We start from the raw sequence: 21,701 nt of genomic DNA on the forward strand, positions 1-21,701 counted from the left end.
ATTGGGATTTTGGAAAGGATGGAATTCAGTGTTTAAGTCGAACTAATGGTCAATAGATAAACCCTACATGACCTATCGGCTGATTTGTTTACTGGGGTTTGGCGACCTCTAGTGGACACAAATATAGAACAAAACCTGCAACTGGAGAGCGCATCCGGACCTTAAAACATTCAAGTGGAGTCACACAAGTTGACACATTATTACAATGTTAATGCGGGGCTTAAAAGTAAAGTGGTTAGGACTGTAATTTAAAAAAAAAAGGCCATTCTCTGGGGTTTATAAGAGTTCATAGGCCAACGCAAACTGCTCTGTAATCGTGCCAACTAAATATGGACAGACGATGGCAGCAAATACGCGTTTACAACGTTAACTTGACTAACAATTGTTGGCAGAATTTGGACCTATTTGAATGATTAAATAGGCAAAACGCATTTAGAGGCTAACAAGTCTTTAATTTCACTTAATATGTCCAACTATGTGATCAAATACAGGCACAAGAACAAGTTGAAGTTCCGATGGCAGATGTAGGCACAGTGTTGACCAGGTTTAAAAAAAAAAAAACAAAGTGAAATCCAGGTCAAAATGGAAGTAGGACACCCAAAAAAAATCATAAGCTTTTTTTGTGTGAACTCTATTTCTACCTGTCCAAATCAATGTTTGAAATGACAGTATAGCTCTCAATTTGCCAAAAGGCAAAAGAAGTGAGAAAGTAGCAATGGGTTTTCACTAAATGTGTGCTTTTAGCTATGAAGCCCATCATCCAGCGTTCAGCTGTTGACAACATTTCCAGTCCAGGTCTCGTGTTTGCTTCCTGGTTTAAGGTGGGTGATGGTCACCTCCACCGCCTGGACCTTCTCGCATTTTGGGGGAAGGGCGCACACTTTGTAGCTCACCTCGTCGCCTTCCACTGGCACGTACTCACCCTCGATGCTGAAATTGGCACACAATGTATCAAATTGTTTGTATATATATATATGAGATTGTTGAAAAAAGCGTCAAAGGCGCCATTTTGGATGACATCATGGATCTTCATCAGAGTATCATAAATGGCCGTTGGTTTTTTTTGTTGTTGTTGTTGCGAGTGCATCAAAACGGGGGAACAAACATGATCTTACTCTGAGATGTGGACAAAGATTTCGTTGCCCCCATCGGCGGGTATGATGAAGCCGTGACCTTTGGAGCGGGAAAAACATTTGCACACACCAGAAAACACCGGACCCTCTGATGCACGAGCCGCTCTGTGTAGAAAGGAGGGAAAAAGAAAATGACAATAGATGTATGGATTTTATTCTGCATACAAAAAAAATTACGAAACGTGTGTGTGTATGCGTCCTCACGCTGAGCAGGTCCGGTTCCTGCGAGTGGGCAAGGGGCTGGGAATATTAAAGCCCCGAATGGGTGAAGGTGAGCGATCTCTGTGTGGGCATACCGGAGGCTGCAGGGACTCTGATTGGATGAGGGAGAGAAAAACAAAAGAAAAACCAGGTTGCATCATAGCTAATTTATTCCAAAGAAATTCAGAGTACTCTTGACACATGTGCATTGTTATATACCTTTTGATGATCCCCCAGAGTTCAACGGCGGGGTGGTTGATCGTTCCTGAGAGGACATGCTGGTGGGCCGAAATGGATTGAGATTGCAATACCCTTAGTGGAGGACAAGAGAAAAACTATTGAATTCAGTCTCTTGAGTAATCACAGCAAATATTGCCTTTGCCACTTATGTTTCATTTTTTCTGTCACAGCTGCAGTTCAGTAGCAGAAGCTTTACGCCTGCTTCGACATGTCAAACAATTTGCATCTATGGCAGGTTACTGGGGTCTGTTTTCGACAAACCACATAACAGAAGGTCTGCAACCAAAACACAAAACGTTCACACATGACAAGAACATTTCAAGACTTAATAGATCATTGTCACTATTCAGATAGTTTTTCCTCAAAACACACTTATCAGCCTTCACCTCAGGCAGAGACATTTCAATACTTGTCTCAGTCTGCACTTACAAGATAGTAAGTAACTTGAGGAGGCCAGAAAGGGGAGGGTTGGGTATTAGAAGGACCATCTGGGGATGACGGAAAGAAAAGCAGACACCTTCGAAACCAACAGTGAAGCAAACAAAAAAAGAAGACTCCACTATGAATGCAGGAGATTTTTTTTTTCCCACTCAGCTCTGCAGTGCAATAAATTGATCAAATGTTCAAACTCGTGTAAGAGACGGAATGACTCATTTCACATGACACCTCTAAGCGGTAGGCACACTTGCATTTATATTCTGAACACAGAAGCCAGCCCTCTTAACTCAATCGATGTGCCAGCAATGAGATTAGAGCTTCTCTGGACCGCGCAGTGACAATGTTGGCCATTCAGGCAGGACCAGCCCTCGTATGACGTACAAAAAAAAATTATATTGAGGAAGATGAAAAGCAAAGCATGGAGAGTCTCCGTCACTATTGCTGAAATGTGAAAAGCCCCCCCCAAAAAAAGAAAAACAGATTTACTGGTAGCTGAAATCAGCAAGCAATCAAATCAAACACAATCATAGCGCAATTTCCAGTTCATCATGCTTTCATACACATCCACCACAGCCCTGTGGAATTTTCCAGAATTATTCACCACTGGTACGAACCGGAGACCCTGCTGATACAGCAAATACCAGGCCAATGAATGAATGAATGAATGAAGACAGACACACAACAAACAGGAAGGATGTGCAATTTCAACAATCTGCTCATCTCACTGTGTTCCACTGAATTCACAGATGATCAAATCAATCGCAAGCTGGAAAGCGATATTTCAAAGTGTCATAAAAAAAATACATTTTCACAGGTGAGGGAAGAAAAAGTAAGTCAACTATGAGTTTAGAAGATAAATAAAAAACTCAGGTTAGCTGATAAACATTCATTTGGATTCTTTATGGATGCTTTTCATAAAGCAAAGAGGTTCCTTTGTGTTTCTTCGAAATAAGCAAGATTCCGAACAAACACGTAGCTCCAAATGCTCTTCAGAGACACAGGATTTATTTTTCTCTCCAAGGTGAGATCCTTGAATTGTTTGAATGTGACCATCCCTCTTTTGTGTGGCAGGAAGTCCTGTGGCCTCCCATCCTGCCAGATACTTTACTAGCAGACCGCAAAAGCTCTGTGCTTGTGTTGTTGTTGTCGTCATCATTAGGGCAAGGAAAGAGACAATAAATGGCGGCGTGCTCTAAAAGAAGAAATGGATGGATTGTTCGGGACCGATTATGCACACAAACATGAGCTCATGGTGCCATGTGGGAAAAAAAAAGGACTTCTTATTATATTTTGTATTTATATTTTACGTATCAAAAATACAAGTGGTATCGGCGCTCGGTATCGGTGACTATTCAACTATATTCAACATCTCTCGTATCGCTATTTCTTGGGATAAATAAGTCCAATGTCAGTACGTTTGTCAAAATGAATTCAAACAGGCTTAATGCTATGCAAAGATCCTCGCCGGTGAGGTCATCTCGGGTCAGGGGGAAACCAGCTCTGGTTGCATAAACGTGAAACGGACAAAGGGTGCCATGAGCTTCAGGCAGGTATTTTGAGGACCTGAATGCATTGACGTGCATGTGACACAATCGGCAGGCAAAACTCAGACACAAGCGGCCTATTATGATGTGGGTGGGCTTGAAAGCGTGCCTGGCCAAATGGGATGTGTTGACGCAACTGCAGAAGAGGGTCCTGATCCTGCAACAGGATGATTCATCGTCAACATGCGTCAGTGCCACATCCCCTCGGTGAACGGAATGTGAAATTCACACCTTGTTTGAAAGGCATCGTTGCCGTGGTTGTCGGCCCATGATCGACAATAAATGCTAATGGTCACCATTGAAGGAAAGTCACATCTGTTCATATTGATTCCAAGTGTATATTGGAAAATTGACCCGCTGTAGTACAGGACTTAAATGGCAGGATATTTAAAAAAACAAAAAAAAAAACAAACAAAGAAAAACATGTCACAGAAATGATTAAATATCAGATTTTTTTTCTGACTAAATAATATTAAAAGCTAAATAACTAAAGAAAATAATATGTTTTAAAATCATTCAAAATAACATCGATTAAAATAATTAAATAATTTAAAAAAACTAAATAACTAAAGGAAATAAAGGGCAAGCTGTTCTCAAAGCAAACCTTTAAAAATGAGCTGAAACATATAGAAAAGTGCTACGTAAGTCATGCGAGAAAGAATGTATTGAGTTGTTTGATCTGTAATGTAAAACAACAACATAATTGCAGAACATATTGAATCTGCAGGTGTTTGATTCCAACCTGTTTGTGCACTTCAACCTGTTGTAGACTAAAACAGGCATGACAACCCCATAAAGTCACCTCGCCCACCCTATCATCTCATGGTTTATGTTTCAAACAAAAACATGCTTGAACCAGGTTTCTCCTGCAGCTCCTGGATGCAAAAAAAAATACCAATAGTATGTAGCACCTTATTATTTTGCATTATTCACATGATATAAATAAAATAAAGCTATAAATTTCATTTCATTTGCTTAAAGAGTACCCAAAACTTTGGGCAGGAAATTACACAAGGAAATGTCACTACAAGATTAGGTTGGAGATAAAAAGGTGTGATCATTGACCTTTTTCTATGTGCAAATTTTGCATTTTATGTCAAGGCATGTAAGCGCCCGCCTCAACAAATTCTCATTTAATTAGCTGTCCCATTTGATACATTTTATTTTCATACCTCTGCATACCATTGCATCCCAGTAATAGGAAAAAATAGATCTAATTTCAATGTAGTAAAATTGGAAGAAAAAAAACAAGACAAGTTCCAACAGCTTGGTTACCCGCAAAATACCTCAAACGCACGCGCGCTCACGCACGCACACTCGCTCGCTCACGCGAAGGTGACAATGAGCAACTGGTGGATTGTTGTCAACATCTACAGAGGCTTACCGTGCAGCACTTCATTAATTCAGAGGGAGTGGTGCATTTCGAGAAGCAACGAATGGACAATAGTAAGCAGCAGGAGAACAAAACATGTCGTCGAAAACAAGTAGTGATGACTTCAAACCTGAAAAGGAAAAGAAGGAAAAACTCACGGTCTCCTTTCAAGCGACTGAAGACTGAAGAACGTTCTGGAGCCAATGCAAAGCAGTGTTTGGGTGAAGTTCTGTCGAGCAGGTTTTGTTAGTTCAGTCCAGCTCAGGTTAGGAGGTTTGATTCATGCAGGAACTTCCAGGCTCCAGCAGCGCTGCCTGCCTTTCTCACTTTTAGTCAATGGGCGGGGCTGCCCAAATCGTGACGTCATCGATGACGTGTTACCGTAATGTCCAGTTAAACAAACTCCTTCACAATAAACGCAAAACCGAAGTCATTTTAGACTTGGATACAGTACTCAAGATGAAAAAAAAATAAAAATTAGATTAGTGAGTGAGAACTTCAGATTTGGAATAGCTTCTTTCTGCCATCTCATGGAAGATTTGTCCATAATCATATATGTTTCATTGACATAGAAGTAAAGCAAAAGTATTTGTTAGTGAAAAATTATTTTCAGGGGAACTGAGTTGAATAAGATTTTTTTTTTTTCCTTCAACGCTTTTGTAGGAAATGACAGCTCAGCCATTCTGGGCAAACGTTTTGAAAGCTACGTGGCACAGCACTGCCCTCTAGCGGCCAGGAAAATGTAGCCGTCACACGTCCTCAGTTGCTAACGTAAAATAAGTGAATGTCAAAATCACTGTAAAATACGGCGCAAGCCTAAAAAGCAGAAAGGAAAAGAAGAAGAGTCTAAAAAAAATGTGTGAATGTTTATCATTAAAAACTGCTCAAGAGTCATAATTTTTTCAAATTAGTCATCACAAGGTCAAATGAGTCCTAGATTGTGACGTTAAAAGGTCAAATAATTTTTACAATCAAAGGAACGTGTATTGCATACAAAGTGTCTGAAAGAATCATTTGAAATTCACACCTTTGAACAACACATTTCACAGTTACATATCGTGTGTGACAAAGTGGAGAAATGTAACAAAACAAAACAAAAAAAAGGTTTGGCTGAATGTCGTATTTAGACCACGATTTGGCACTTAACGCGTGCTAATTAATGACCTTGCAAACACGTGTCGCGCGCGCACACAGATGGAACGAGTATTTCTATTTCGGGAGCATTACTATTCGTATACAATATCTCTTATCAAGCAGATGTTTAAAAATCCAATCTGAACGACAGTATAATTTGAAACACGACAGACGAGTGGTCATAGCAGCAACTTCGCAGAGAAGGGAAAGCAACAGACTGCATCCAGTTTTTTTTAAAACCTTTAAAATAAGGACCTGAGCGACTGTGCCCTTTTTTGTACGGATTATACTACATGGGTAGTTTAATAGTAAGATTTCCAAACTGCTTCATGTGAAATGCCTGTAAACATTGTGTCGCAGCGTGTTCCGACTAGGCGCTGATGTCACAAATACATTACAGTACATTATTATTGAGTTATTGCACAAAGAAAACAATGTTCAGCCGTTTTCAAAAGGACACATCATTACACACGTCGGTGATACTAAAATAGCCAATGTGCAGTCTTTCGTTGTTCCCGATAAATGACTCGTTCTGTTCTACACTACGAGCCTAAAAAATGCGTTGCTATATTCACAGTCCAATGCCATTTGTTCTCGGGTCCCAATTTGATATGAACTCACATTCAATCGAGTCAAAAAAGAAAGGGGCAGCAGCGATATCATTCGTTATAATACATTATACTCTACGTGAACTCTATTACCTTAGTATATATAATATACCAATAGTAGACAAACATGTGAATGAATTGACTGAAGCAGGGAAGAAGTATAGGTCAGGTTCCACCTCCCGCACCAAAACAAAGACGATCTGCTCAGTCACCTGTTTTGAGAGACAGGTCTTATACTGCTAAGTTTTGGTGTGATGAACTAAACACATTTCTGTCGGAACATGGAATGAAATAGTAGTGATGGGATTGAGTAAAAGATGACCCAAAACAAATCCCCCGCAATTGCTCATCAGTGTAAACACAACATTGCACAATTTGATATGGATGCAGCGGCAGAGCCACATTTCATGTGTGTGGAACGTGCATTGAACCCACAATCTGTGTTCCTACACGGCATGCCCAGGGTGTGAATGTAGAGCTGCATTAGGGAAGACGGAGGAGAAACAGAACACTGGAAGTGGGAGGGGAGGAAAAAAAACAAACAAAAAAAAAAGAAACGTTAAGAAAAGGAGACAAGAATAATGACGGGGGGGGGGGGGGGGGTGAGATCCAAACCTGCAATGTGGAGTCACATTGTTCGGCTGTATTGTATGCCAGTTTTGGAGGCGATGTTGGACCACGGTAGCAGAGATCGCAGCAATGACTGAGCCTGTCGATACAACCTCTGCGGGATGGAGCAGGGGCTCAGGTTGGCTAGGGTCGAACCGATGTGATGGATATAATCAGTGGAAGGCTAAGTTAAAGTCAATAGATACAGAGAGCTGTGCCGTGATGAAAATGGCTACATTCGAAAGGATATAATATGGTCCAAGGAGGATGACCCCCGTTGATGTAGAGCACGTATGTGAAGCCGTCTTTTAGGACGCCGCGTATGGAGTAGTAGTAGGGCAGGTAGTGGTGTTGCTTGAAGTCCCTGTTCTCGTAGAAGTGGATGGCAGTGTTGTTGGTGGTGAGAACATGCAGGTAGATTGCCTTACAGTGGTCCTGGGCTGTTGTGGAAATGTGCTCCTTCAGACTGTCCAGCAGTAAGGAGCCTCAACATAGAAACAGCCATTCATTTGGTAATATGGTCACAGATGGTCGGTGTGCTTTCAGTGAAGTCAACAGGTACCTATGCCATGTTTCCTGAACTCTTTAACCACTCCCAGGCTGAGGATGTAGGCTACCTGTGTGTCCATGGGGAAACTAGATGCCAGAACATCTCCATCCTAAGACACATACAGTTAATAAAAACTAAATGCATTAACATTATTGTACAGTGGTAGCTTGATTTATGGAAGCATCTTACCTCTTTATGTACTTTGGTCCGACCTTTGATCTCAGCCACAATCATTCCCACAATGCCTCCTCTGAAGGTGGCAGCGAGAGAGAAGAACTTCTTGTTGGAGGTGATGTCCTGGTACCATGAGTCTGGGTACCTGGGGTTAGGTCATAACAAGTTGTTTTTCAGGAAGTACATTCATAAAATCGAGATGTTCTCTCCATATAAAGATTCTTACTCAATTGGGAACCAGTCACCACAGAGCAGTTTCACACTGTCTATGTCATCGTGGCACAGGAACCTTAGCTGGACTTCACTGAGAGCTGTGGGAGGCACCACGTCACTCATTCACACCTGGAGGGAAAACAAGAAAAAAAATAAAGTGCAATTGACAGCAAGAACAATGTCGGGAAATCTTGAATTTACGTGGAAAGCAAGCAGAACAGTGGAAAACATCTAAACGAGATTTAGAGTGAAGAATGTCAACACCTCGGTGTCAATTACGTCATAAAGGTTTACAAAAACACCACTGGTAAAAATGTCTACACAACTTGATCACACAACTTGGGAGAAAAATACAAATTTCACAATTCAGTTAAAATGTCTGCACAATTTGAACGCACGGTTTAGGATAGTAACACATACTTTCCAATTTCAGTATTTCTATAGTTTTACGTCTGATAAGAACAGCTACTGAGCTAAGCTAAGCGTCTGGCTAGGCTAACATGTTCCTACCTTGTTTTGACCCTCACACCGAAGGAAAGTCAAGGGGATTTATATTGTTCGGTTATAAACTGGGCGGGCGGATCCCTACTTTGGATACAACATGACAGAACACATGTCTACTCTTGATTCTCATTACTGTTATCGATGCTGCAGTGAAGCTAAACTAAGCTAATCCGGTCAACGCTCGCGACCGGATGTTTTTTTTTCCTGTTTACGGAAGTGACGCAGTTGTCACGCTCAGTGCGACTGTTTGACCTTTGACCTACCAATATTAAATAAAAGAAGAAAAACGAAAAGTTATGTATGAAATTATCAGATGAAAACAAAACACGTTTTGCTATAATTACAGTTTTAAATGGTAAAACGGAGTTTCTTATATTTACTACGTTAATTTGTATTGATTTTCATCTTTGGATCTAAAATCCAAATGTTTCGGGCAATGCAAAATCTTTGAAAAAGGAAAAGCAGAGATGTAATATTTACCCTTAAATATTCTTAATTTGATAACAGTGGACTAGCCCGTTTCTTTAAAAACATGTTAAAATAACGTATGAATGAATCATACTAGTGATTTTCCTACAATTTGTAAAAATAACACGCAAACGTGTGGACTGACCAAGCATATAGATTGTTTTATTTTTTGTAGCAGTGGAATTGAAGCCCAAGTCCTTGGCTAAAAGCAAGACCTTAAATAAACTTTCTTATCTAGTATTTCTAGCATCTGCTCCCTTCCCAGTCCTTGTCTTGCTACTAGTCTTTTAAAAATAGCATTGACGAGGCAAAAAAAAAAATTTTTTTGAATCTTAATAACAGTGACAGTCACGTAAAGGTCATTACATAAGAATGTTTATCAAATTCTCAGACCATTTCTTTAGATGGGACATGAATCATGAATTCAACAGTAGTGGTTTTTAGTTGTTTATCATAAAATGTCTCCGATTTCACGACTTTTTATCATCAATGAAATATAGCCATGCCATTTGCAGTGCACAGCTTTCATCTAACATGGCAACCCTATCCACAATACCACGCCTATCGTCGCTCCTGGCCAGCACCACCTTGTCACATGATGCACCTGGAGTCAAATAAAGACACACACACAATCAGAGATTCCGTTCAGATGTTCCAGTGGCACCTTTGAGGATTTACGCTTCTAGGCCTTCTCATCAACACTCTAGCTATGAGGATCAGGTATCTACCCGGGATTCGTTGATAAAGAATGTTGTTATACAGTAATACAAATTGCTGAGTATAAAACCTGGAATGCCTTTTTAAGGTAACTTTAGTCTAACCTGAGTTATGCATTAAGTGAGTAGAACATTTCCTCCTGCATAGAGCGCAAAGCATTTCCACTAAGTCATTCTTTCTTTTGCATGACTAAAATTTGAATATATGCCTTCTATCAGTTTGATTTTTAAATGTTTTTTACTTTTGTGTTACCCCCAGGATGTATTTAGTGTACAGTTGGGGTCTCCTTTTGGTCCTGCTGCATCTATCTACGTCTTTGCTGCTGGGAGCCTTCAACATCAAGTCTTTTGGGGACAAGAAAGCTTCCAACACAACCTTGATGAACATCATCAGTGAGGTCAGATACTTGACCTCTCATTACACCTCGTACTGTGCGCACATATTAGCGATGCATTTCTTTGCAGATCGTCCACCGCTATGACATCATTCTGATCCAGGAAGTCCGAGACAATGATCTCTCAGCTACCACAAAACTCATGAAACATGTCAACAAGTTAGGATAAATATCAAATATTATTGCTGAGAGTGATTTTATAATCAAGGAACATTTGGAAAAATTCAGAAATTCATACTGTTTTTTTTTCCAGAGGTTCTCCACCATTTAGGTACAAGCACATCGTCAGTGAGCCTTTGGGTCGGAGTTCTTACAAGGAGCGGTATCTCTTTCTATACAGGTATACAAACACAAAATCAATTTCAATGACAAAAGTATTTTTTTTTTACCTTATCCTGTACTGTAGCTCAAAAGGTTATTGTCCATTCCAGTTGTAATGCTTCTTATATTTCAATATAGTCAGTGCATGTTGTTTCCAGGGAGGAAACGGTGTCAGTGGTCAGAAACTACACTTATGACGATGGTTGTGAGCCCTGTGGGACCGACACCTTCATGAGGGAGCCTTTTATCGTTATGTTCTCCTCAAATGACACTGGTAGGTGTCATTAAATGAAAGCAAAATTACACAAATAATGGTAGTTCACTTTTCCCAAATCCCTTCTAGTTGTGAGAAATTTTGCTCTGATCCCACAACACACGTCACCAGACTTCGCCTTGCAGGAAGTAGATGAGTTATACCATGTGGTGACTGATGTCCGCAGCAGATGGAACACCAACGTGAATATGACTTAATCACTTTGTTTTCCTCGATGAAACTGAATAATGCCACCCATACATTGGATCTGCAGGATATCATTCTTCTGGGTGACTTCAATACAGATTGCAGCTATGTCACAGACTCAGAGTGGACGCAGATCCGAATTTTTACGGACAAGAGCTTCCGTTGGTTGATCCCTAATGAGGCGGACACAACAGTGTCGCACACTGATTGTGCATATGACAGGTAGCTGTTCTATATTGGCACTAGCCATGTGCACAACATCAGATATGATTATTTTTTTAGGATTGTGGTGACTGATGACATGACGAAGGGAATAGTGGACTTCAGCGCTGAGGTGTATGACTTCATGGTGGATCTGAATCTGAGCTTCAATATGGTAAACGTGGAATATTTGGGGGGAATCGGATAAAGGAACAATTTAGTATGAGGGGAAAAACATACCTTCATGAATTGGTGTTCCCACTAGTCAAAAGAAAGTGTTTTGGAGATGCTTGTCCAAACAGCACATTTCTATTCTTTTACATATTTCACTTTTCCTCCAGCCACGAGTACAACTCAGTCACTCCTGTGTGTTTTCCACCACTAGACTGGACAAAAGTGATATGCTATTAATTTATTGCAAGGTACATGAAGAATAAAAGCAATTTTGTAAGCATTTTCTCCTGTTTTAGGCATTGGCTGTCAGCGACCATTTTCCTGTGGAGGTGAAGCTGCTTGTCTGATCACACGACTGATTGAAGGATTATCAAAGATCGGAAATTTACGAAGCCGGTTGATAATAAAAGATATCTTGAAGCAGATATTGACACTTACATTATGAGCTATGCAAAATGCATTTAACAGTGGACCAAATGATTTTAAATTGACATTCCAAAAACAAAGAATACAGAGGATTTAGGTCAGGCACTTTTAGAGATGAGGCGCTGATGTTTATGTTAAAAGAACCCGACTGGCCAAGTTGTGACATGAGCTAGCTTTGTTTACATGATCCAGCTAACTCACAATATTACATTTTTAAATGTGGTTAGTCAAGTCAGTGTCCAGTGATTTGTGATTAGAGGCCTTCATTTACTTATTAAGCCTTCCTCTTTTTGAGCATCTCGAGATACATCCGGAGCGAATTCTGGACGGCATCTTTAGTGATGAAACTAACAAAATTTTGGACATCGGCTTCTCTTTTGGACGTCAGCTTGTCAATGGTCGGCTTTCTCATCATGGACTTGGTGATTTGTCTGGCGTGGGCTGTTGAACAAACATACAAATACAAAACTATTAGTGAAAATAGAATTATTATAATTTTTTTTCCCAATATATTTCAATAGAATGAACTGGTCTGTTCTCCTCCCACTATTACACACCTGGAATGGTCAACCACTTGGCCATTGTCTGCTCAGCTGTGGTCATGAGCTTATCTTCAGGTACGAGCTGGTCCACCAGTCCTATCTTCAGAGCCTCTGTTGGGTTGTAGAGGAGCCCCAAAGCCAAGGCCATTTCAGTATTCCGGTGGCCCACTGTATTAGCCATGGTGTCCTTAAACCTGTCAACAGCACAGTTAAAATGCTGCGTCATCACATTTGTCCTGAGTGAATCATTACCAAAAAGGCGCAACTATGCCGAGCTGAGTCTCATTAAGGCCGATGCTATAGCGTGGGTTGTCCACCATTACTCGATAGTCACATGTCAAAGACATTAGACAGCCACCCGCAGGACTGGAGCCCTGTAGAAGGAAGGGAAAACTACTGTGAGGTTTTTTTGGGTTTTTTTGTTTTGCAAAGGAAAATAAGAGTGTGCTTCAAAACTATATATACATTGATTGCAGCTATGGTGACCATGTTGGAGCTGTAGAGTTTCAACCACATCTCCTGAACAGCTTTCCAGAACTCCCCGCAGCTTTCTGGACTCTTGCCATACATCTCCAAGATGTCCAGCCCTGCTGAGAATACCTTGGGTAGACTCTGGATCACACAAACACACAATTAAGGAAAGGAGACCATTTAGAATGAAACTCAATTCAAAAGTTCAAAGGAATTTTGTACAGAGGTGATGATGAGGCCCCGGCAGCTTTTGTCCATCTCGAGCTTCTCCAAACTTATGCAAAACTCTGTGAGGAAGTCCAAACTGAGGCTATTGACTGGTGGACTCTTCATATGCATCACAGCCACACCTATGGAAGACACAAGATGCACATTTATTGGAGAAAAAAAATCCTAAAAAGCCCAAATGAAGTTCAAAATGACACAAGAAGCAAAAATGACCTGTATTCTGGTCAAAATCCACAGAAATTTTAGAAGATGTAGAGTTGCTCCTCTGCTGTGCGGCAAGTACCGTTGATGCACACACTCTGCCATGACTTCTGCAGGAAGACAGCTGGGAAAAAAGGCCTGGAGATACATGCAAACACATCATACAAAGAAATGTCTTCAACTCACGTACCAGTGCTCATGCATAAATTCAACGACTTGTGAAATTAGCTTGCCATATGTGCAGAATGTTCAGGGGAAGCTCTTTAGATTATTTTCTTATTCCACGAGTAGTAAGATATGAGTGAAACACAAAACAGTCTGTACAAATCAACTTACTTCCAAATAAACAGTTTGAAAATGTGTCATTGAAACAATAATATGAATGGTGAGACTATGATGTGAATGAAAAAATTGGACAAGACCTTATTGTGACCCTTGCTCCACATTCTGTGCAACAGATAATGCTAACCATTACCAATTATCCGACGAGGGGCACTTTACGTTAAAGCATTCTTCAAATGATAACTAAGATAAGCACTATATGCACCACATACCTGATAAAGTAGACTTATTTCTAACAGCTGCTCTCAACGCCATTGTTATGCTTGAAGTTGCAGCTAGGCTACCTCGGTTTCTTTCGGACCTTTTCGGAACAGCGCTATGAAACTGCACTGGCCAATATGTGTAATTACAGTATCTGGGTTCGTGCCACCGTGAAAAAAGACGTTTCGATCTTACGACGTTTCAAGGTTACGAACGGTGACGTCGTACTTTTCTCGTTGGATAAATTGCTGCGACTAAGTCGTAAACCGAGGACCCTCGTATTCTCGTTTTCTTAAATTGGCATGTGAGTTATTTTTAGAGTGATACATTTTATTAATATAGAAAATATGGCAAATATTCAGATAAATTGACACAAGTTGCTCATCCACACTATATATGATATTTCAGTATCTGTATTTGGTACTATGAATGATTTATTGGATTTTACTTTTAGGTACTGATAATGTTTTTGTCATGCTGATATAGACCAGAAATGAGTACATTGACTTACTACCTAATTGGAAAAAGCTATCAAATATCAATCCATCCTGTGTTCCATAGCATTAAAGATGAGCGGGTGAGAGAGAGGGGCAGATCAGATACTGCAGGTGTCGGAAGTGACAGCCAGAGCTCTTTGGAGGTGTGCCACGGATAGAAGCTTCTCTTGACCGGTAGGTAGCACATTTCACATGGGAGCTTTGTGTTTTGATTGTTTTGCCGGTGTCATTTATTATTTCTCCCATGTGTACATCTCTACTGGATGATAATTGCAAATGATGTTGTGTTGATGCTCATAATGACAAAAGAAAAATTCAAAGAACAATTTCAAAAAGTTTGACCATATAGCCAGATTATGTATATTTGCACAGAATATCCACCCATATGTAAAATATTGTTATTTATTGAATTTATTCTTTCTTTGTATGGTTAAGACCATTGATTCTATTTTTTTGACTCAAATATTCTTTCATTGGAGTGAAACTTTTACAATATAGATCAGTTAGGTGACTAAAAATAAAAAGTACCTTGAACATACACTGAATGTGATTGAGTGGGAAATCTATCATGTGTCCTGCTGCTTTCTCTGTGTTGTTTTTTCCTGGAAAGCTCACCCTGGGAAATAATGGATCTAATGGTGTTGGAGGACATGGGCAGTGGCTGTGAAGATGACAACTGTGGCCTGGCGTCAGGCTTTCTGGAGGACTGTCCCAACCAAGATTGTGATTGGAATCAACCTGTGTTTGGATTCACAGCGCTAGGTTTGTATTCATATAGGAGTAAAAAAAAAATCAAAAATAAACATCTAAGACATATTTTATGATGTATGATATACCAGTGGCAACTACAGCCATAGATTGGTGCTAAAATAGTAGTAATAGTAATCAAATTCACGGACAACACGGCAGCTATGGTTTGCTTTGGAGGACCATCACCTAACTCTCATCAGAAGAATGGAGGCTGCAGGAGTTGGTTGGACGGTGGAGCAAAAGCAGAGGAATGGAGACAAAAATTGTCAGTCAGTCTGGAATAAAGGTTGCCGTCAACTAGCAAATGGTTGCAGGTGACATCACGGTGTGGGGGGGGCAGCTGAAGTTATTGATGAAACAGAAAAGGTGACATGGATGGATGAAAAATCTTGGTTTGAGTAATCGGATTCAAACATAGTGCAGAGATGGAATCTCTCATCCTTCAGAATGACCTATGTGAAAATTGGAACCTCCCAGCAGGAAAGGAGGTGAGAACGCAGAGATGTCAAGTGACCAGAAATATATGCTTGAGAAGCTAACAAGCCAGCAGGTTGAAGGTAGATCAAAATATTGTTTTCTCTCTCTTCATTTCTAGTGTGCGTGACTATCATCTACATTCCCGTGCTGCTCCTTGGTCTCCTGGGAAACGTCCTAACAATTCTAGTGGTTCGGCTCCGACCGCACATGAGAAGTTCGACCTACTTGTACCTGAGTAGCATGGCTGTTAGCGATCTGATGATTCTCCTACTCCTACCTCTGGATCTCTATAAGGTACAAACATAGATGATACAAGCTATCATCAACTCCAAATGCAACCTGTGTTTGCTTCTCACAGCTATGGAGACCCAGACCCTGGCTCTTTGGAGATCTTGCCTGTAAGATGACCATGTTTCTCTCAGAGTGTTGCACCTTCTGCACCATCCTCCACATCACCTTCTTGTCTTTGGAGAGATATGTGGCAGTCTGCTGGCCAATTATAGCAAAGACCTTGGTGACACGCCGCAGAACCAAAGCTCTGATTGGCTGCCTGTGGTTGGGTGCGGCAGTCAGTGCAGCACCTGTGTTGGTGATGGTTGGAGTTGAGGAAGTTGGGCAAGAAGATCTCAGGGTCAGTGGCTGGAGGGAGAATGGAAGGTGGATGGGCGAGGATGGACAACCGCTTGGCTTTGCGATGGATGGAGATGAAGAAAAACACAAGTCATCTTCATTTGAAGGAGAACTAAATGAACTCAAATGGGGAGAAGAAGCAAGACAGTTGAAGTTGTTGAAGGCAGAAGAATCAGGAATGGAAGCAATAGAGGAGCAAAACAAAACACACAGACGTGAAATCATAAACAAAAAACAAGAGGACGTGAAGGAAGTTTACGGAGATCAGCAAAACAAGAGAAAAGCAGACGAAGGAGGAGGAGGATGGGAAGACAATGCTCCACACCGGACGTGGATTGATAGAAGAGAGTGTCGTTGCACGCAGTACGCCATTTCCTCTGGCCTACTGTCGGCCATGATGATTCTATCCAATCTCTACTTTCTGGTTCCGGTTTGCATTCTTGGCCTGGTTTATGGGATGATTGGAAGAACACTTTGGCTCCGCCCTCAGAGCAGCCGCAGAGATCAAAGTCATCGTCATACCGTCAAAATGCTCGGTGAGCACGCGTAGCTAATGCCGATCTGTGCATTTAACAAAAACTCTACGGCATAGGTGTCAAACCCAAGGCCCGGGGGCCAGATACGGGCCCCACTTCATTTTATGTGGACCACCAAGACAAACTTTGTGTCATTACTAAAATGACAAATTGTCTTCACTTTTATTTTAAAAAAAAAGAGATATTGCTAGCAATTTTTATTACTATTCATTTTTACAAATATTTTATTTAAATCAAAACTAGTTATTCATCTACAATGTGGCTCGTGACAAACATGAGTTTGACACCTCTGCACAGAGCTTTGGTTCATATCGCGCCATCAATGAAAAATACAACAATTTTTCGATTGTCTTGATTCAACGCCTCTATGATCTACAGGAGTGATCGTGATGGCGTTCGTCCTGTGCTGGCTGCCTTTTCACGTGGATCGGACCATCTTTGTTTTCTCTCTGGGCACCGGCACTGAGCAGCAAACTGTCAACACCGATGTTACAAACGCTACCACGTCGGACCAGCTCGTTAAGACGACGACGTCTTCTTCCTATGATCAAGACTCCTCACCTTTGACCTTCCATACTGTCACAACTACACAATCTAGTAAGCCCACCATGCAGAGTAAAATCAATTGCATAACCGCGCTAAGCAACAACAACACGCATTTTACTAACAGCACAAACACAGACACGCATTTGTATTTTCTGTACTATCTGTCTCAGTATTTGAACCTGGGCTCCTCTGTGCTCTACTACCTCAGCGCCGCTGTCAATCCCTTATTGTATAACGTGATGTCAGCCAGATATAGACACGCCATACACAGTCTCTTACGCACACAAAGACAACACTCGCGGACACTTGAATCACAATGGACCACGACAAATTTGTAATATCATCATTAATATTCCTGTGTGACAAGCAAGATTATTGTAAAGAATTTTTGGGGGAGTTTACTTCCCCTTTAAGAAGGGCTAAATATGACAAGCTTATGATTTGCTGCCTCTTGCATTGAATGTTCCACACAGTTTTTATTTGATTTTCCCTACCACAATAATGGCATCGTTCTCGTGTCGTCAGCTTCAGAATGGCAAGTTTGGAAAACACAAAGGCCTCAGGCTAAGGACAATTGATTGGATTGGATTTGTAAACCAGGCTCTTCCTGACATGAGTTGATATCTTGTTTGAGAGCAACACTATGAATCTATAAAATTGAAAGTGACTACTCAGGGGAGTGGGGAAATCATTCAGGGTTATTGTCTGCTGTCACATCATATAATATAACACAATATGTATGACACCAAAACCATTAGGTACAGTATTTGACTTTTTTTTTAATTTATGGCCATGCATTTGCATTTGTTGGACTGATTAGCCCCCCCCCCCACTTGTCGTTGCTTTATTTATGAAAATAGAACATTGCTTTTTGCTAACAAAATTAATGAAGATTCAAAAATCACGTCAGTTATAATCAGTGGTACAACTGACATTTTATACCACTAGAGGGCGCTGTCCTACAGGTAATATTCTTACAGGGCAAAAGAGAGCACGAGTGTTTTTGTTTTGCTTAAATTGGGATGTGATGTGATAAATGCTATTATCACAATTAAAGTGATTTTAGTGTATTATTTCTAACGACATGAAATATTGTGGAGGAAAAACATCCATTTCTGCCCCTCAAGGTCCAAGCTACATTCATGTAACAATAATCACAACAATTATCCTGTGATGTACAATTAATTGTACTCCTTAAGGCACAACATGCCCAACCTCAGGGAACACTAATTTGATACCACTTTCACCTTGAACATTATTCATGCGTGCATCTTTCCTGGTTGCCTGCACTTAGTACTACTGTGAGAATTTGGAAAGAAGTATGCATTTCCATTTATTCAGCACGATCTCTGCTTGCGTATAACAACGCACAATAATGGCACTTAGCAAAAACAAAGTGCACAGCATACGATACAGTGGGGAAATCAGCACTCTTGCTGGCCTTCTGATAGAAATTCAATAAAATCTTGGTGCATTTTCAAAGGACTTGAACACCATTTCTTTAACTCAATTGATCTGCCATCACCTGAGAGCAATATGGACGTGCGGGTGCTAAAGATACTGCATAGCGTAACAAATCACCACCATTCTTCTAGAAGAATACACAAAAGATTTCATTGCATCCCTAAACAGCCGATGGCGGCCTCATCAGTGAGAAGGCCAATGAGCATTAATTATGGAACAGTAAGGACAATGGGGGGCTATTGGATTTAGATGCTGCCCAATTACTGTGCCAATAAGATCACAGATGACAACAATAACACCGATCTAAACTACAGGAGTAGTTACATTTATTTTGAGTCACGAGACAATGTCTATGGATTTATTATATTATATATATATATATTATTTATTTACTGTCCTTCCTTGCAATGTTTGAAGCACTACTATATCCCTCATGAGACTCACTCACTCACTGTACAGTGCCCACATGACTATTTCACTCTGCCCTCTCAATACTAGTACATGCTCAAAAGCTCCGGCAAGTACAAAGACCTACGTGTAGCAAATGATTGAGTGATTTTAATCTTGAGGTGCTAGAAAGAATCCTGTTTTGTCCACTGGAAACCTGAAGCGATGTTTCTTAATATGCATGTAATATGGTTTCATGCAATATAGTTTGCATTAAAAGCTGTCGTGATTCACACAAAAACATTTTCACACGCATGTAATAAAATACAGTGCGTCAGTAGGGAGACGTTTCATTGCATGTGAGAAAAATTTTCTGGCTCGAATGGAAACAACAAATAGATATTACAGAGCAGTTTGAAAATAAAATGGAAACTGTACATAGTAGTAAAATTGCCATTTCTTGCCTCCAGACAAACAACAAACCCTAAAAGTTAGGATATTTATATAGATATAGCTATGTGGGATGTGTTCTCCCCCCCCCCCTTATGTAAGAAAGTCATCTTCAACATGAATATTCATTTGAGTAATGACGTATGATGATGTGCAATCATCTCAGCACAGTGAGTAAACATAAGAGAAGGAACCATTTTGCTGTTCTTGCTCTGTGAAGCGTAGCGCTGCCCAGCGTCATGTCCACTAACTCCACAATGAGAGTAGCGCGGGCAGATGTTCTACTTTGGTCACATTGAACTTATATTAAAAAAATAAAATCAAATAAAAAGGGTGAGCCAGAAATGCATGGTCGTAGGTAACCACAATGTACAATGTCTGGATTCCAGCATAATTGCAGAAGAAAGGAGCATATGGGATTAACTAGTTGGGAAAATAAAAATTCATCAACCTAATGGTAAAAACATGCCGTAAATATGAACTATATCTATTGGTGTGTGTGTGTGGGGGGAAAATAATACACTATTATTTTATACTATTTGAATGGAGCGGTACTAAAAGTTTTGTTGTGTAAAAGCGGTACTAAAAGTTTTGTTGTGTTATTACTTTAATGGTGTGTGAGAGCATAGATATCTTATACAATACTATCAAAGATGCCTCTCATAAAATACTTTAAAAAAATACAATAAAAATATCATAAATAAATAAAATGATGAACAATGCTAATGTCATCAAAGGAAAATTTCGTTTTATCAGGGGTGCAATGAAAACCAATTTCCTTCACTCGCTGCTGTGGTTACATACCCAGCAGTAATATTGGGTAGAAATGAAAAAATTGTTGGCGTCGAATGTCAATCGTGACATAAAAGGTGGCTCAGGTGATTTTGACACTTTGGTAGTGGCTGACTCACGTACGGCAAAAAAAAGAAGACAAAAGAAAAAAAAACAGACGCACGATTCATTCCTTACAGTGAGGTGAGGGAGGTGGGAGGAGCAAGAGATGCTTTATAAAGGTGCAACTTGCTTCTTGATCCACTTACACCAGAAGCATTTTTTTTTTGCGAATAATAGGGGGGTACCTTGGAGTTTTTTTTCACCAGCGCCTTAAAGTGAGCATGGATGCTCGGACGTTTGCCACTGTGCTATTGGTTGTAATGACACAGTCTCTTTGCCCACTGGGAAATCCGCTCAACAGCCGGGAGGAGGGCAGGGAAGTGTGGACCCTGGAAAACTGGCAGGTAATACTTGATAGAAACTATTTCATTTCGATTTTATATCAATGAAAAATTGCATTGCATTTTCAATCCATCCAATCTATTCAAAAACAACAATGTAAATGAATAATTATAAACTCCATGATATCGCAATTAAGCATCAATGGCAATCCAAATTGTTACATAATGAAATTCATTCATACAGACTTACATTGACATGCAAACACACCAAATCATATCAAAAAATATGTTTGGTGGCATAATACAGGCACTATTAATACAAAATATTTTGATAGGACATCCGGTATATTTGAATTATAATGAAGTACTGTACTAAAATGGAAACTGAGAGACCAGACAATTAATGAATCCTTTTACGATTTACTCGATAATGCTAAAGTTCAGCAGCGGACAGTTAAGTTGACTTTGTTTGGTCAGTACAGCCACATGTAAATTGCTCTCACTGTGTGTGTGTGTGTGTGTGTGTGTGTAGGACTACCCACTAGAAAGGGGGATAACCATTCATCTGGCAGACCTCATCAAACGCTCGAAAGCCCAGCAGTTCCACGGCTTGATGGGAAGGAGCCTGGGTGGGTACACAAACACATCAAAATAGTCATAATAACTGTGCTTCCGGGGATTTGCAAAATGTCTTTTTATGTATTTTCAATTTTGTTTACATTCTTCCCATCTTCCAGGGGTATCGCATCCGATCAGTCTGGACAGAAAAAGTAATTTCATTACACAACGATATGTTTTATGTTACAATTCAACTTTTTTTTTTTTAAACTCATACCTTCTTTCTCTTAACCAGGAAATAAAGGGGAGATGTTTGTAGGGCTCATGGGAAGAAGGAGTTTAGATGAAGGTAAATATTTCAAAAT

The 21,701-nt window shown here is 40.2% G+C and overlaps 5 protein-coding genes across 5 annotated transcripts; 2 read left to right on the forward strand and 3 right to left on the reverse strand.

Annotated features, from left to right (window-relative positions):
• Window positions 1–431: 431 nt before the first annotated feature.
• On the reverse strand, window positions 432–5,644 carry carhsp1 (calcium regulated heat stable protein 1). The gene is made up of 5 exons (XM_085934576.1): window positions 5,087–5,644; window positions 1,554–1,646; window positions 1,338–1,446; window positions 1,116–1,238; window positions 432–930 (listed from the first exon to the last, which is right to left on the reverse strand). The coding sequence occupies exons 2-5, from the start codon at window positions 1,609–1,611 to the stop codon at window positions 768–770; spliced, it is 453 nt and encodes a 150-aa protein (XP_085790702.1). The 5' UTR covers window positions 1,612–1,646; window positions 5,087–5,644; the 3' UTR covers window positions 432–767.
• Window positions 5,645–5,781: 137 nt separating this feature from the next.
• Window positions 5,782–8,940, reverse strand: naa60 (N-alpha-acetyltransferase 60, NatF catalytic subunit). Its single transcript, XM_085934575.1, has 7 exons — window positions 8,727–8,940; window positions 8,230–8,345; window positions 8,019–8,148; window positions 7,842–7,938; window positions 7,530–7,764; window positions 7,286–7,455; window positions 5,782–7,181 (listed from the first exon to the last, which is right to left on the reverse strand). Exons 2-6 carry the CDS (start codon window positions 8,337–8,339, stop codon window positions 7,299–7,301), a joined length of 729 nt encoding a protein of 242 aa, XP_085790701.1. The 5' UTR covers window positions 8,340–8,345; window positions 8,727–8,940; the 3' UTR covers window positions 5,782–7,181; window positions 7,286–7,298.
• Window positions 8,941–9,778: 838 nt separating this feature from the next.
• dnase1 (deoxyribonuclease I) lies at window positions 9,779–12,027 on the forward strand. Its single transcript, XM_085934722.1, has 9 exons — window positions 9,779–9,908; window positions 10,164–10,302; window positions 10,370–10,458; window positions 10,553–10,639; window positions 10,779–10,894; window positions 10,964–11,076; window positions 11,148–11,302; window positions 11,363–11,456; window positions 11,752–12,027. The coding sequence occupies exons 1-9, from the start codon at window positions 9,898–9,900 to the stop codon at window positions 11,800–11,802; spliced, it is 855 nt and encodes a 284-aa protein (XP_085790848.1). The 5' UTR covers window positions 9,779–9,897; the 3' UTR covers window positions 11,803–12,027.
• On the reverse strand, window positions 11,679–14,002 carry eci1 (enoyl-CoA delta isomerase 1). The gene is made up of 7 exons (XM_085934721.1): window positions 13,878–14,002; window positions 13,336–13,461; window positions 13,117–13,244; window positions 12,889–13,035; window positions 12,676–12,797; window positions 12,439–12,617; window positions 11,679–12,322 (listed from the first exon to the last, which is right to left on the reverse strand). Exons 1-7 carry the CDS (start codon window positions 13,918–13,920, stop codon window positions 12,156–12,158), a joined length of 912 nt encoding a protein of 303 aa, XP_085790847.1. The 5' UTR covers window positions 13,921–14,002; the 3' UTR covers window positions 11,679–12,155.
• A 987-nt stretch (window positions 14,003–14,989) lies between these two features.
• Window positions 14,990–18,975, forward strand: LOC147043882 (growth hormone secretagogue receptor type 1-like). Its single transcript, XM_085934393.1, has 5 exons — window positions 14,990–15,125; window positions 15,709–15,884; window positions 15,949–16,756; window positions 17,135–17,371; window positions 18,935–18,975. The coding sequence occupies exons 1-5, from the start codon at window positions 14,990–14,992 to the stop codon at window positions 18,973–18,975; spliced, it is 1,398 nt and encodes a 465-aa protein (XP_085790519.1).
• The last annotated feature ends 2,726 nt before the right edge of the window (window positions 18,976–21,701 follow it).

This window comes from Syngnathus leptorhynchus, chromosome 16 (assembly GCF_054491065.1).
Source record: "Syngnathus leptorhynchus isolate UIUO chromosome 16, UIUO_Slep, whole genome shotgun sequence".
NCBI lineage: Eukaryota > Metazoa > Chordata > Actinopteri > Syngnathiformes > Syngnathidae > Syngnathus > Syngnathus leptorhynchus.